Raw genomic sequence first — 14,601 nt, forward strand, 5'->3', positions numbered from 1 at the left:
TCAGTTAATGGGTAAATTGCTGGAGAATGTGACCTGAAATAGTTCTGAAATAGCTGCTGACGTGAGTGGTTGCTTCTTCAAATGGAAATGCAGACATTTGATTTCATTGAGTGTAAACACAAAAATATTACTGTGAAATGCAGTCTATGTCCAGTCTCTAAAAAACGTTTGACTTCTTTTAACTCGACCAGCACCTTGTAACTTGAACACTTGAACAGAAAGCATTCTATGACAATACTTGGAGCCAAGGAGGACTCCTGTGCCCCAAAACTAAGCAGCCCAACTAAGCCTAAACAGGCTAAATTGGATTTTTGTGCAGGATTGGGAGTGAAAGTAACTTATGAAAATGTGAAAAGAAGCATAGCTGTTTATGGGACTGTTCACATATCGTTTGTTATTTACAAAGAAGGCAAGTGGCTTGCATGCAAATATGGGAGTGATGCGCTCACGTATTCCAGATTTCACATATTCAACATTTAAGCGTTTACAGTTTACATAACCGCAGACATATGTTTTTCCTATTATAATTGTCAATGGTGTCCAGTTTTCTTTAAAATTTCATCTTTTGTGTTCAAAAGAACTACAAAAAAAAAAGACAAACATGTTTGGAACAAGTGAAGGATAAGTAAATGAAGAGAGAATTTTAAGTTTTGGACGAACTCTTTAAATCTTTTGAATTTGTCAAGCTGCTGTGTTAAACCTATTGTAATGCTGTTCAGTGAATGTTAAATTACTGAAAGAGCCGCAGTTTATTTTGTATTTTTTTACATGTTTTAAAAGCCGCTTCAAAGTTAAGTAATTAGTAATCTTATTACTTTTTACAACAAGTAATTAGTAATGTAATCAGATTACAATTTTCCAGTAGTAATGAGTAATTTTTAATAATTTTTCTTTTTAAATAACTCTCCAACACTGATTATTATTAATTTGTATTATAACATGGTCATATCCAGACTATTTGAAATATTACAAATGCATTGTTTTGATGTGAAGTTCTATAAATTCTGTAATGCAATAATAAATAAATGTACTTTTAATTGATTTTTTCTAAATATTTTTAATATAATTTGTCAGATTATTATTATTGGTATTTAATGCTTTATATATCACAATTTGTTCTTTTCATTTATTTATTTAAAATTATTAAGACCCCTGAAATCAATATATAAGTTAGCCTGGTGGATTGTTGACTACTATCTATCTACCTACCTTGACATGACATGACATCATACTGATGTTGCACCCCAACATACCCCAATGTCGTACGGATGTTGGATTTTGTTTGGAACTTAAACTCAGGTTGACGTCAGAACCCTACGTCAGGCCGACGTTAATGTCCAACGTCCAACCTAAACTCAGCCTAAAATCAAGCAAATATCAACGTCTAATCATGTTACAACTTGACGTTGTGTGGACGTTACCACTATGACATCTATCAGACGTTGGATTTTGGTCACTTTCCAACACAACCTAAAATCAACCAAATAGCAACATAATTTGATGTTGTTATTCGACTTCGATTTCGATTTTATGATGTTGTGTGCCTGCTGGGTATATATCTGTTTAACTTTCGCCTGTCCCACATGCAGGAGAGACCAAAGAGTGCCTTGGAGCGTCTGTGTTCAGGAGAGCCTCAGCTGGAGCAGCAGTCGCAGCCGCAGAGAGTCAGGATGAGTGTGGAGGAGCAGCTGGAGAGAATGAAGCGACATCAACGAGCGCTAGTGCGCGAACGCAAACGCAACCTGAGTCAGGGTGAACGCCAGCACTCCCGCACCTCCAATCGACCGGTCAACTCTGACCCAGGATCAGTACGTTACCCCCTACCCAATAAACACAGGGACCCTCGCTATGGCCCTCCACTATAAAGCCACAATGCTAACACGCTAACACACACTTTACCCCACGAACAAAGCACAGTTCTGTTGCATTAACAGGTGGGACGGGGCCATACTGTGGGTGTTTTTTTTTAGGGATTTTGGACAGACACATGGAGAGCTGCAATGAACTCCTGACTTGAGGACTTGAGAATATGTATGGAATGTGAAGAGAAAAGGATGTTTTTTTTGTTTTTCCTGACTGCCTTTCTGATCTCTCTCACAATGGATTTGAAACCTTTTTTATGGCCGTTTTCTCAGATGTTAATCGACTAAATTATTTATTAAATAATCACAATATATTTTCTGAAATAATTTGTAAAGTTATATTTTGTATGGATGTAATAATATGGTTTTTGGGGAATTATTGACCTTGCTGCCTCGTGTTGATAACAAGATTAATTATTGTTGCTAATCAACTGGGTTTGAAGATTTTTCTGTGTGCAATCGTTCCTAATCATCGTCTCATGTAGAGGAATAAATCAGTGAAGTGCCTCTTCATTCTAACCTGAACATCAGTGTCAGATCATCCAGCTTTAAACAAACAAAATCAATCTGTGAAGCTTCTGGAAGTAGTTTTCCTATTCATTTTTACTTAAAGATTTTAGAAAAGTCTTAGAAACCATCCAAAACGGCAGTTAAAGAAGATTTTTTTAACATTGATGATTCATAAGAAGTCATTTTGAAAGTCAACAAAAACATATAAGGCAAAGCAAAGTCATGAGGTCTTATGATGCTAAAATATTGGTCTGTGCAAGAATGTCATGAATGGCATTGATGTGGATTGAAATAAAGGTAATGTTGTTATTATTGTTTAGTTTCTTGCACAGACCAATTGATTCACTTGTTATAGCTCTCAGGAGCCATGAGAAATATATTTGGGTAACACTTTACATTAAGGTTGTATTATGAATAAACAACGAACAGTACATTTATTACAGTATTTGTTCATGTTTGTTAACATTAGTTAATGTAACTCATGGTGCATTAGCTAATGTTAACATGCATGAATGTGAATGTTAATAATGCATTGATAAATGCTGAACTATGATTAATAAATGCTGTACAAGTATTGTTCATTATTTGTTCTTGTTAGTAACTAATAAAACCTTATTGTAAGTGTGACTTAATTTTGTTTTCGCCTGTATGTTTTAAAAAAATTGTATTCTTGTTATCACCAAGAACCAGTTGCATTTAAAAATCATATTAAATATTCTGCAGAAATCAACAAAAATTAACCACATCTTGGATATCCTGAGGGAGACTAAATTAACTAGTTTTTTGTTTTCTTAGTGAAGCCTTTAATGGCTTTGATGATGAAAACAACTACAGTCCCATCAAGCACTGTGAATGAAAGTCAAATTATAATGATGGATTACTACAAATCTTCTGATCTACAAATGTATATATATATATATATATATATATATATATATATATATATATATATATATATATATATATATATATATATATATATATATATATATATATATATATATATATATATAATTGTTAAAAATCAGTTCCCCTATGGAAAAAAATGAATGGGAGTTTTACTTCTGGAACACAGTGTAGTGACGTTTCTGATTGGCCATGAGAGCTTTCACTCAATTACTCAATTTCTTTGTTTGCTAATGGTTGGAAATAACCATTTGCGTAGGACCATTGTGTCTTGATTAGGAACATTAAAGAGAGTGTTTGGCCAAATCAAACATTCCAACATCTTTCAACTGCAATTAGAGTAATCAGCAGGAGCTGCCTGATATTTGGGTTTTCTTTGCTCAAAATCACTTTTAAAAAATCATGCTGCATTAAGAGGGTTTTCTGCTGCTCGCTTGCTTCAAGTCTCTCGCTGACTTTTAAATTGATGATTGTTCACATCATTGTTGGGGACTGCCATTTGGGAAAGCACTTAATTCAACTAAAAGAAACAATCCAATAATCAATTCACATCTTTTTCCTCACACTGCCCTGTTGTCTTCATTCATGGCACAGTTAACACCATTCAGACATTTTTCATTGAACTATCAGTGTGCCAATAAGACAATGGAAAAGAAATAGCAAATAGTTTTTATAAAAGCAGCAATGAAAATACTACTATATGAATATCTGTTAACACCAATTCTGCTTTGACTCACTGAAAGTAAATGAAAGTAGTTTACTCACTTCTCCACAAATCAGGATAAGATTTCATTCCTGACAGCTGCCAACTAACCCTACCTACCTACTAACCCTAGTTTGAAACTGACATCATGGTTTTTGTATAACAATCAATTGATAAAACAAAACATGGATTAAACCTGTGTTTCCCAACCCTGTTCCTGGAGGCACACCAACAGTTCATGTTTTGGATGTCTCCCTCATCTGACCCATTAACTTCAGGTTTTGAAGTCTCTTCTAATGCAGTGTTTCCCAACCCTGTCCCTGAAGGCACACCAACAGTACACATTTTCATCCTCTCCCTAATCAAACACACCTGAAACAACTCATCAGAACATTAGAAGAGACTCCAAAACCTGAAGTTAATGGGTCAGATGAGGGAGACATCCAAAACATGAACTGTTGGTGTGCCTCCAGGAACAGGATTGGGAAACACTGGATTAAACCATGAGCATGTCTTTGTATATCCAGATCAGTGGTTCTTACTTTTTGTCCTTGTGACCCACCTCTGTTAGTTACCACACCTGATAGAGATAATCAGAAGTCCCAATGCACCTACGTATGCCACGGTCACACTAGAGTTTGTGCTTGCAGTATTCTGTCGTTTGTGGAAGTGAAGAGGAGCAGGATAAAACAGTATGATTAGACATTAAGAAACAATATATTTTAAATGTCTGTACAGAGAGGTCATGTTTTGATCTTCTATTGGTCTCATACAATCACATGATGTGATTTTGCAGGTAAAAATTTACCAAGCTTGAACTTTCGAATGCAGCGGAATGCGAAACTTGTCGCACCAGCCAACCCAGTACTGGGAAACACCCATACACTCTTGCATTCACACACACACACAAAGTACTCTTTTTGTGAAGAAAAAGCACATACCTTTGATTGTGTAACAAAAGAGCATTCATTGGTGCATACTACTTCCTTATTAATGGGTTCTGTTTCTTAGTGTTCACAATATCAAAGATGCAACAGCACATTAAATAGACATTTGTGGGTCTTTCATGCAGAGAAATCTCCTCATGAGATTTGCATAATCATGAATTCAGAAGTTAATGACCAAACACTTCTTAATAAATGTACCCGAGATTAAACATAATGCGAAAAAAAGTTGAATAAATATTTGCAATTGAGACATTCATTTGCAGTCATTCAAGCATTTTTACCTAAGCCTTTCCATTTAACCCTCACTAATGTTTATCTGCCATGTTTGTAGTTCTAAACAGACTCACGTCCAAATCGTAATGTATTGTAATGTAATGCCTAATGTATATTAGGCATTAAAATATGATATTTTTTTTTTTATTTTTGACCATCCAAGTAACTTTGGAATATTCATTTTAACATACTATCAGTGCATCTGAATTAGCTTACTTTCCTACTATATAGTATGTGAAAACAGTTTGCGAACTGAGTCGTATGTCCCAATTCATAATATTTAAATTTAAAGTGCGCATCGAATGGACACTTTATTATCCCATAAGGCCATGCAAGAGAAGTGACAAAGCAAAGCAACTGATGGTAATGGTAACATCATAGATGTACAGAGTATGTTTGAATATATTTGGCTATATATATATATATATATATATATATAAGTGAAGTCAGAATTATTAGCCAACCCCCCCCCCCTGTTTATGTTTTGCCCCAATTTCTGTTTAACAGAGAAAAGATTTTTTTTTCAACACATTTCTAAACATAATAGCTTTAATAACTCATTTCTAATAACTGATTTATTTTATCTTTGCCATGATGACAGTAAATAATATTTTACTGGATATTTTTCAAGACACTTCTATACAGCTTAAAGTGACATTTAAAGGCTTAACTAGGTTAATTAGGTTAACTAGGCAGGTTAGGGTAATTAGGCAAGTTATTGTATAACGATGGTTTGTTCTGTAGACTATCGAAAAAATACATAGCTTAAAGGGGTTAATAATTTTGACCTTAAAATGGTTTTTAAAAAAATAAAAACTGCTTTTATTCTATCCGAAATAAAACAAATAAGACTTTCTCCAGAAGAAAAAATATTAGCAGACATACTGTGAAAATTTCCTTGCTCTGTTTAACATAATTTGAAAAATATTTAAAAGAGTAAAAAAAATGAAAGGGGAGCTAACTGTGTATATATATATATATATATATATATATATATATATATATATATATATATATATATATATATATATATATATATATATACATACATATACAGTAGTCGCCTACCTTCTTAAGTAGAATGTGATTTTGGACACATCTTATGGTTTTGGACAAATCTAATTCTATTTTTCAAATACTATTTTGGATGGATAGTATGCAAATTGGAATACAGCAGCAGTTCTCATTGCTCCTTACCTGAACACAGCAAAACTTCACAATTTTGCAGATTTGCACAAAGCCTGCACTGACTTACTATAGAGGGCACTTACTAGTGATAAATAAATAATTATAAATAAATACAACTTAAACTCACATATCATACTCTAAAATGCAATTTAAATTAAACAAAAGCTCCTTTCAAACTGGATTTATCACTGGATATCATGTGGAGTCCACTTCACAGGGCATTACAGTTGAATTAGGATAAACGTATGGACTTATTAGAGGACTGTACAAAAAATGCATAGTGGTGGATCACAAGGACTGTGAATGAGAAACATTGCTCTATATATTTGGCTGAATTTTTGTCCTCATGTAATAAAATTTGGAGTTTGTCTATTAGATTTGAGGCTGTGTGTATATCCTACTATTTTGATATTTTCTCATTGGGAAAACAGACAAAAAGTGTTTATCTCAGTTTTTTTTTTTTTTAAATAAAAGTTACATTTGGATAATTTGACTCACTGAGAAAAAATATAATGTTTAGTCTAAACCAAACATCACATTTACCAGAGCTGCATTTATTTGATTTAAAGGACAGTCAAATATTATTACAGTATAAAAGAGCGGTTTTCTATTTATTTACATGTTAAAATTGTAATTTCTTCCTTTGATGGCAATTAAATTACAGCCTTTAGTGTCATGTGATTTTTTAGAAATCATTATTGATTTGGTGCTCAGCAAACAATTGTTTTTATTATATTTTATACTGTAGAAACCATGATACATTTGGTTTCACGATTTTTTGAATGTAAAATCTTTATAATACAAATATTTTATATTCTTATAATTCTGTACTGTCACCTTTGATCAAATGATTGCATCCTGGTTTCATTCCAATGTTCATTTCCTAATAAATTATTAAATAAATAAATACAAGACCAGTAATCTGTACTTTTATTTATTTATTTAAACTCATATTTCACCAACTAGCATCTTCAAAGCTGTGATAGCGGACTAACTGTAAGACAAATCTAATATTGTGTACAACAGTACTCTACCAGTCACCTCATATGCTCTTCGTTTTCTAATGTTGAGGTTTGCACTAAAGGCACAAATAAAATAAGAAATTGTCTAAAAATGCCTTGTTTTTATTGCAGTGTGTACTTGGAGAGCTAAATGTGGAAAGGTGTGAAGTAAAAATGAATGGACGGTTTTTGCATGACTGTTTAATTGTTAAGTACTCTAATGTGCATGTCTGGATGTGTTCAACTCCAAAAATCTACAGCATGTTGCATTGTGGTGATGGGTTTGATTTATAACGGTGAAACATTTTTCTTTTGCCTGTAAGAAATTGTTTTTTGTTTTTTTTATTTTCCTGTCTCTTCACCGGTTTGACTGCAGACCTTATTTTAAAGGGATAGTTCACACAAAATTAAAAACCCTGTCACCATTTATTCACCCTCCACTTGTTCAAAATTGTTTGATATTCTTTATTTTTATTAACACAAAAGAAGATATTTTAAAGAATAGTATGCTTAATGTTTGCAGTATTTCAACATTCTTCAAAATGTCTCCATTAGTGTTCAACAGCAATAATAAGCTCATGATGGTGAATGGTGAGTAAATGTTCCTTTCGTGTGAACTATCCCTTTGAGTTAACGGGAAACTACAAAACATACAAATGCCTCAAGCCAAAATGAGATTTTCCAATACATAAAGAAATCCCAAATTTGTTTGGACTAGCTTCCTCAAGTCACTTTGTGTCTGGCCTATGTTAGGTTTTAAATCCAAGGCTCATTTTCAGAGGCAATGTTGTATTTTTTGCCTAAATGTTGTGTGTTGTCATCTTCGCCCTAGTAGGGATGGGAAAATCTCATTGATTTGCAGCGACCCAAACAGGCCTTGTTTGTTGAACCTCATCGGCCGGCATCAGATGAATGGTTGACGGTTAAGGCTCGGCCAGTTATGGAATCGGAACTGGAGCCTTTGGACTTTGAGTTCGATATTACCAGAGAGGTATAGTCAGACTTTACTCCCATTTGCTGACAATTTAACTGTAATGCTAAACGTTTCAAGCTGTTCAGTCCGTCCTTAAAAAGATAGTTCACTCGAAAATGAACATTTCTTCAGCATTTATTCTAGTGGTTCTAAACTTTTAATGAATTTATTTCTTCTGTTGAACACAAAACAGCAACTAAGGGAAAAAAAGCAATTATTGACATCCATAAGAACAAAAAATACTATGAAATATACTATTCGCTTGTTAAGTGCGACGTCATGCGAAGCAGCTTCCGGGTCCAAGCGCTATATCAAACTGTATATGGAGACTCATCAAATGGTAATAATAATAAACATTTACAAATCGATGTAATACTTTCAAAAATCCCGATCGCAATATATATGTCCATGCCTTATATCTGATGGCCAAGAAGTGATCCATTTTTTATAAATTGTTAAAATTTGGTATTTGTGATGCACCAAGCCCAGAGATTGTTTTGTACATCATGATTTTATATAAAATTCACTTTAATGTGTGATATGACTAAAAAGTGGTCATAAAGAAATATTTTCTCAATTCACATGAGTAGCGGCTTGCACCCAGAAACAGTATTTCATACCTCACCGATACGTCACGACTGGAAGTCAACAGTTTTTCCAACATTCTTGAGTTTGTACTTGCTGCAGTGTCCAATACAGAGTGAACCCCAACCCTCAGTTATTAATGTCTACACATATCCCAACTCTCACAGTGGCACAGTAGCCATGCGCATTACAATGTTTACTTTGTAGGCTAATGGGCTTGATCCAGTTTGTCATCATGCTACAGAGACTGCAGCGAGGTTCATCTTGACATTCTTCAGTATATCTTTCTCTGTGTTTAATAGAAGACATTTACTCATTAAGCAAACGGAGAAAATGATGACTGAAATTTCACTTTGGTTGAACTGTCCTTTTAATAACCAAAACCTAGCTTAATAATCCATTTTTTTAAAAGATAAATAAATCAGCAGCCATTAAGTGAACTGCAATGAGCAGCTTGTTGCTTGTGCTCAATTTAAAGTCAAATTGATCAAATACAAATACATTTAAATACATTTGCAGGGAAACACTAATAATGAGATATAGTAAAATGGTCTCAATAACAAAATAAACAACAAAAATGGCAGCTTTTCACATGTACTTTGGTTGTAATTGGGTCATGTTATAGTACAACAATTAAAATGCTTGTAGTGAAAAAAGGTAAAGGTAGCTGAAGATCCTGCCCACTCTGGATAATCAGTCTATGCCACGCCCCTTCCAAAACACATGAATGTCAACAAGCAGCCTTAGAAGTGACAATATGAGGGAGATTACCTCATGTTTCCTTCATTAAAGGTCCCGTAAATTAAAATAAAGTTTTTTAGATGTTACTTTCAGTCTGTTTTTAAAGATCAACGATTGTTTTCACGTCACCTCATACTTCTCATCAAATCTTGACTAGTAACATGCTCTCTATCTTGACATCAAATGCTCTCTAGTAACATGTCCCAATCCCTTCAAGACATTTCTCATTTGTTTTTCAGTTGATCCACTTAATCTCAACCACTCTCACTGGCAGAGCTGTGATAAAACAAAATGCTATTGCCTGATTTTTAAAAAGGGGAGGTGCTACTCTGTGTCCCACCCTCTCTTTATTTTTCAATTGAGATTACGTCAAACAGAATTAAAATTGCACCTTTTAAAGCAATTCACAGGACCTTTAATCAGAGAACATTACCAGTCAAACTGCACAATACTACGGTACTGACATATTAATACATTTGTTTCTGCTGAACCGACTTAAACCAGCAAACTAGTGTCAAAACCTACCTTAGCAGCATATGCAGTTTAAGCAACCCGCATAACAAAATATTTTCAAACCAAATCATCTACCCTGTCTTTAACATTTTTATGCTAAATTAGCAAGTTTGCAGTTGCTAGTTTGTAACTAAAACTCCACTTGTGCTAGCATAACTGTTTAAAGCACATGAAACTCATGAAATCCTTATTAAAAGACTTTAAAAATCCATGTTGTGATCAGTGATCGTTTCTGTCTTCCTTTTGATATTGTGATTGCAATTTGAACATTTGACAAATAACGCTTGGTGTAAGAATTTTTTTAGACACTGTTGTAGACAGGAATGACTATTTCGGGATTTTATGAATAAAAAGAAGTAAAAATTTTAGAAAAACAAAAAAAAATAAAAACTTTTTTGATCACACAAAAACACAGGATGAAAAAGCACTAATTGGGACAATAACAATAATTTGAGGTAAACACTCTGTCTTCTGTTGAACTTCAGCTGTCTACACCACAGAAAGTGTGGATTCCACAGCGACTAATAGACGAGGAGTCAGAGGATGACCTGAGTCCTGAAGAGAAGGAGACTCGCTCTCGCACGGTAGCAAAGATAAAAACCCTCCTGTCCAAATCCAGGTATGAGATAACTAAGACTAAAGCAGTAAATGACAGTGCATAGTCAAACCTGGAGGGACATCATGCTAATAAAGCATTAACAAATTAAGAAGGCTTCATCAGTTTGACAACACGTTTGTTAAAATATATATATTTTTTAAAAAGTCTCCTGAGACATTTTTGCGGTGTTGTTGCACAATTTGCAGTGCGTTTCTATATAAATGTGTTGAGAATTTGCTGATGTTGTCAAACTGATAAAGATGTTTTCTTGGTTTGTTAGTTTTTTTTCTTTGTCACGTGTTTTCTCAGCTTGCAGCACCATCATAGATCTTTATTGATTTATACATATCTAATAAATGAGAACTAGTATGTAATGAATAAGCACTAGTACCGAAATAATTATTAGTATAGTACACTCAAAAAATTATGTTTCTTGTTTGTTCAGACTACTCGTTTAAAATGAGCTGAAACAACACAATTCTTGAGTTTGTTTTGGGACAAATAAATCATTTTATGTTTAATATACTTAAATTGGTAACAAATAATAAATCCACTTAATTCCCTCAAGTTGTGCCAACAAAAAAACAATTGTGGAACCTAGTATTTTTTAATGTACGGTGCATCTAGAAAGTATTCATAGCGCTTCACTTTTTCCACATTTTTTTATTAAATACATTTTTACAAAATAAATTTGTTGTGAGGCCAGGCCATTGATATTTTGGCGGTTTGTTTTGGGTCATTGTCCTGCTGGAACTGTTGCCCCAGTCTGAGGTCAAGTACACTCTGAAGCAGATTTTCATTCAGGATGTCTCTGTACATTGCTGCATTCATCTTTCCCTCTATCCTGACAAGTCTTATGGTCTGAGAGTCCTTCAGATGCCTTTTGGCAAATTCCAGGCAGGGGGTGGCTTCCGTCTGGCCACTCTACCATACAGGCCTGATTGGTCGATTGATGCACAGATGGTTGTCCTTCTGTAAGGTTCTCCTCTCTCCACAGGAGAATGCTGGAGCTCAGACCATCGGGTTATTGATCACTTCCATGACTAAGGTCTTTCTTCCCCGATTACTCAGCTTAGATGGCCGGCCAGCTCTAGGAAGAGTCCTGATGGTTCCAAACATCTTCCACTTACGGAGGATGGAGACCACTGTGCTTATTGGAACCTACAGAGCAGCAGAAAGTTTTCTGTATCCTTCCCCAGCTTTGTGCCTTGAGACAGTCCTATCTCTGAGGTCTACAGACAATTTCTTTGTCTTCATGCTTGGTTTGTGCTTTGACATGCACCATCACTGTCGGACATTTCACACTGGATGAAAGATCATCATCTTCAGCTTAACCTCGCAAAAACGGAAATGCTTAAAGTTTCTGCCAACCCGACTCTACACCATAACTTTTCAATCCAGATGGATGGGGCAACCATTACTGCATCCAAAATGGTAAAAAGCCTTGAAGTAACGATTGATGACCAACCAAACTTCTCTGACCACATTTCTAGAACTGCTCGATCTTGCAGATTCGCACTCTATAACATCAGAAAGGTCCGACCCTTCATATCTGAACATGCAGCTCAACACATTGTTCAAGCTCTTGTTCTTGGCTTCCAGCTAACTCTATCAAACCTCTTCAGCTGCTTCAGAACGCAGCAGCACGAGTGGTCTTTGATGAACCCATAAGAGCACATGTCACTCCGCTACTCACCCGTTTGCACTGGCTGCCAGTTGCTGCTCGCATCAAATTCAAAGCTCTGATGTTTGCTTACAAAGCGACCTCTGGCTTTGCTCCTCCTTACCTGCTCTCACTTCTGCAGATTTATGTGCCCTCCAGAAAATTGCGTCCTGTGAATGAACGTCGCTTCGTGGTTCCATCCCTCAGAGGGAAGAAATTCCTTCTTTCCCGAACTCTCACATTCAATCTGCCCAGTTGGTGGAATGAACTCTCTAACTGCATCAGAACAGCAGAGTCACTTGCTGTCTTCAAGAAACGACTAAAAACTCAACTATTTAGTCTCCACTTTCCTTCCTAATCTTAACTGCCTCTCTGGCTATACCACTAACTGTACTCTCTCTCTCTCTCTCTCTCTCTCTCTCTCAAAAAAAAAAAAAAAAAAAAAAAAAAAACAATTTTTACTAATGCTTTGCTTCTTAGACTTTACACACCTGAAACTTGTCTATAGCACTTGTTCACTGCTGCTCTTATAGTTGTGTAAATTGCTTCCTTGTCCTCATTTGTAAGTCGCTTTGGATAAAAGCGTCTGCTAAATGACTAAATGTAAATCAACACTGGGACCCTATATAGACAGGTGTATGCCTTTTCAAATCATGTCCAATCAACTGAATTTACCACAGGTGAACTCCAATTAAGCTGCTGAAACATCTCAAGACTGATCAGTGGAAACAGAATGTACCTGAGCTCAATTTAGAGCTTCACAGCAAAGGCTGTGAATACTGATGTACATGTGATTTTTCAGGTTTTTATTTTCAATAAATTTGCAACAATTTCAAAAAATCTTTTTTCACATTGTCATTATGGGGTATTGTGTGTAGAATTTTGAGGAAATAAATTAATTGAATCCATTTTGGAATAAGGCTGTAACATAAAACAATGTGGAAAAAGTGAAGCGCTATGAATACTTACCGGATGCACTATATACACTCAAAAATTACTTTTGTTGCTTGTTTACTTAAAATTAGTTGAAACGACACTATTATTAAGGGTTTTTTTCGAGAACAACTTATTTGATTTAGGTTCAATCCACTTAAATTAGTAAAAACAATGAAGTTAACGTAATCGATTTGTGTTGGGATAACATGAAGGAATTGTGTAAAAGAGATGATGGAAAAGAGATATGAGTGTTTTGTAGATGTAGTAGTGTCGTGTTGTGGTGTTTTAGCATGAGGTCTTCAGAGCAGATGGACTTCAGTGATCTGGATATGACACTTCAGCAGCAGGAGAGGATCATGAGTGTTCCTCGAGCTCTCGCCACAGAAGCCTCCATCAAGAGGAGGCAGGTCACAGGTCAGACTTCGTCCCTCATCTCCACAAATAAATCATCATAACAAGTTAAATATATATATTTTTTTGCCTTGTTTTTCAGCCAAAGCCATGTCCGAGTGCTAAATCTTGTTGTGAAGCTTTATTGAGAGTCCAAAAGATCATTTTGTACCAGATATTTATAATTCACCTTCAGTCATTCAGGCTCTCAGATGTTTGGAACTTTTTATATGCAATATGTTTTTTTTATTATTATTATTCATTTTATTGTGGCATGTTTTATCAGCTACACTTTCTGTTTTACATTTCTGGCATCAAAAGTAGTTTTTTAATTTAGCACTTTGTTATTTTTGTTAAACATACAGTAGTACATAATTGTGATTTAAGGTGCGTAATCATTTGCAGTGTTGTATATTATTATACATATAAATGCTGTTTAAAGTATTTTAATATCAAATATTTATAATTTGTTTAATCATATTCAAGATGTTTTTGTATTATTATTCATTTTACTTTTGCATGTTTTGTCAGATACACTTTCAGTTGTACTTTTCTTACATTATTGTTTTTTTTTTATATAAAAAATCCTGAAATTGATTTAAGGTACTCAATTGTTTGCTGTGTTGCATTGTTATTAAAAATAGCCATTGACTTTCACAGTATTTTTTTGTTCCTACTAAGTATTCTTCAAAATATCTTCATTTGTGTTCCTAAAAAAAGTACTTGAGTGTGGGTGGAAGGTGTGGAAATTGTAATTTTTAGGTGAACTATACCTTTAACCCATTAATGTAGTGTAATGTGTGTATTTATAT

General features: G+C 34.6%; 1 protein-coding gene across 15 annotated transcripts in view; it reads left to right on the plus strand.

Annotated features, from left to right (window-relative positions):
- plekha7a (pleckstrin homology domain containing, family A member 7a) overlaps positions 1 to 14,191 on the plus strand; it is a 203,523-nt gene extending 189,332 nt beyond the window's left edge. For all 15 annotated transcript variants that reach the window (XM_056478798.1, XM_056478812.1, XM_056478805.1 and 12 more), the window contains 5 exons: positions 1,590 to 1,808; positions 8,226 to 8,381; positions 10,688 to 10,821; positions 13,689 to 13,813; positions 13,893 to 14,191. In XM_056478798.1, the coding sequence (XP_056334773.1) occupies positions 1,590 to 1,808; positions 8,226 to 8,381; positions 10,688 to 10,821; positions 13,689 to 13,813; positions 13,893 to 13,915 (657 nt within the window). In that variant the 3' untranslated portion in view covers positions 13,916 to 14,191. The remainder of the gene's footprint in view (positions 1 to 1,589; positions 1,809 to 8,225; positions 8,382 to 10,687; positions 10,822 to 13,688; positions 13,814 to 13,892) is intronic.
- The last annotated feature ends 410 nt before the right edge of the window (positions 14,192 to 14,601 follow it).

Source organism: Danio aesculapii, chromosome 18 (assembly GCF_903798145.1).
Source record: "Danio aesculapii chromosome 18, fDanAes4.1, whole genome shotgun sequence".
Taxonomy (NCBI): Eukaryota; Metazoa; Chordata; class Actinopteri; order Cypriniformes; family Danionidae; genus Danio; species Danio aesculapii.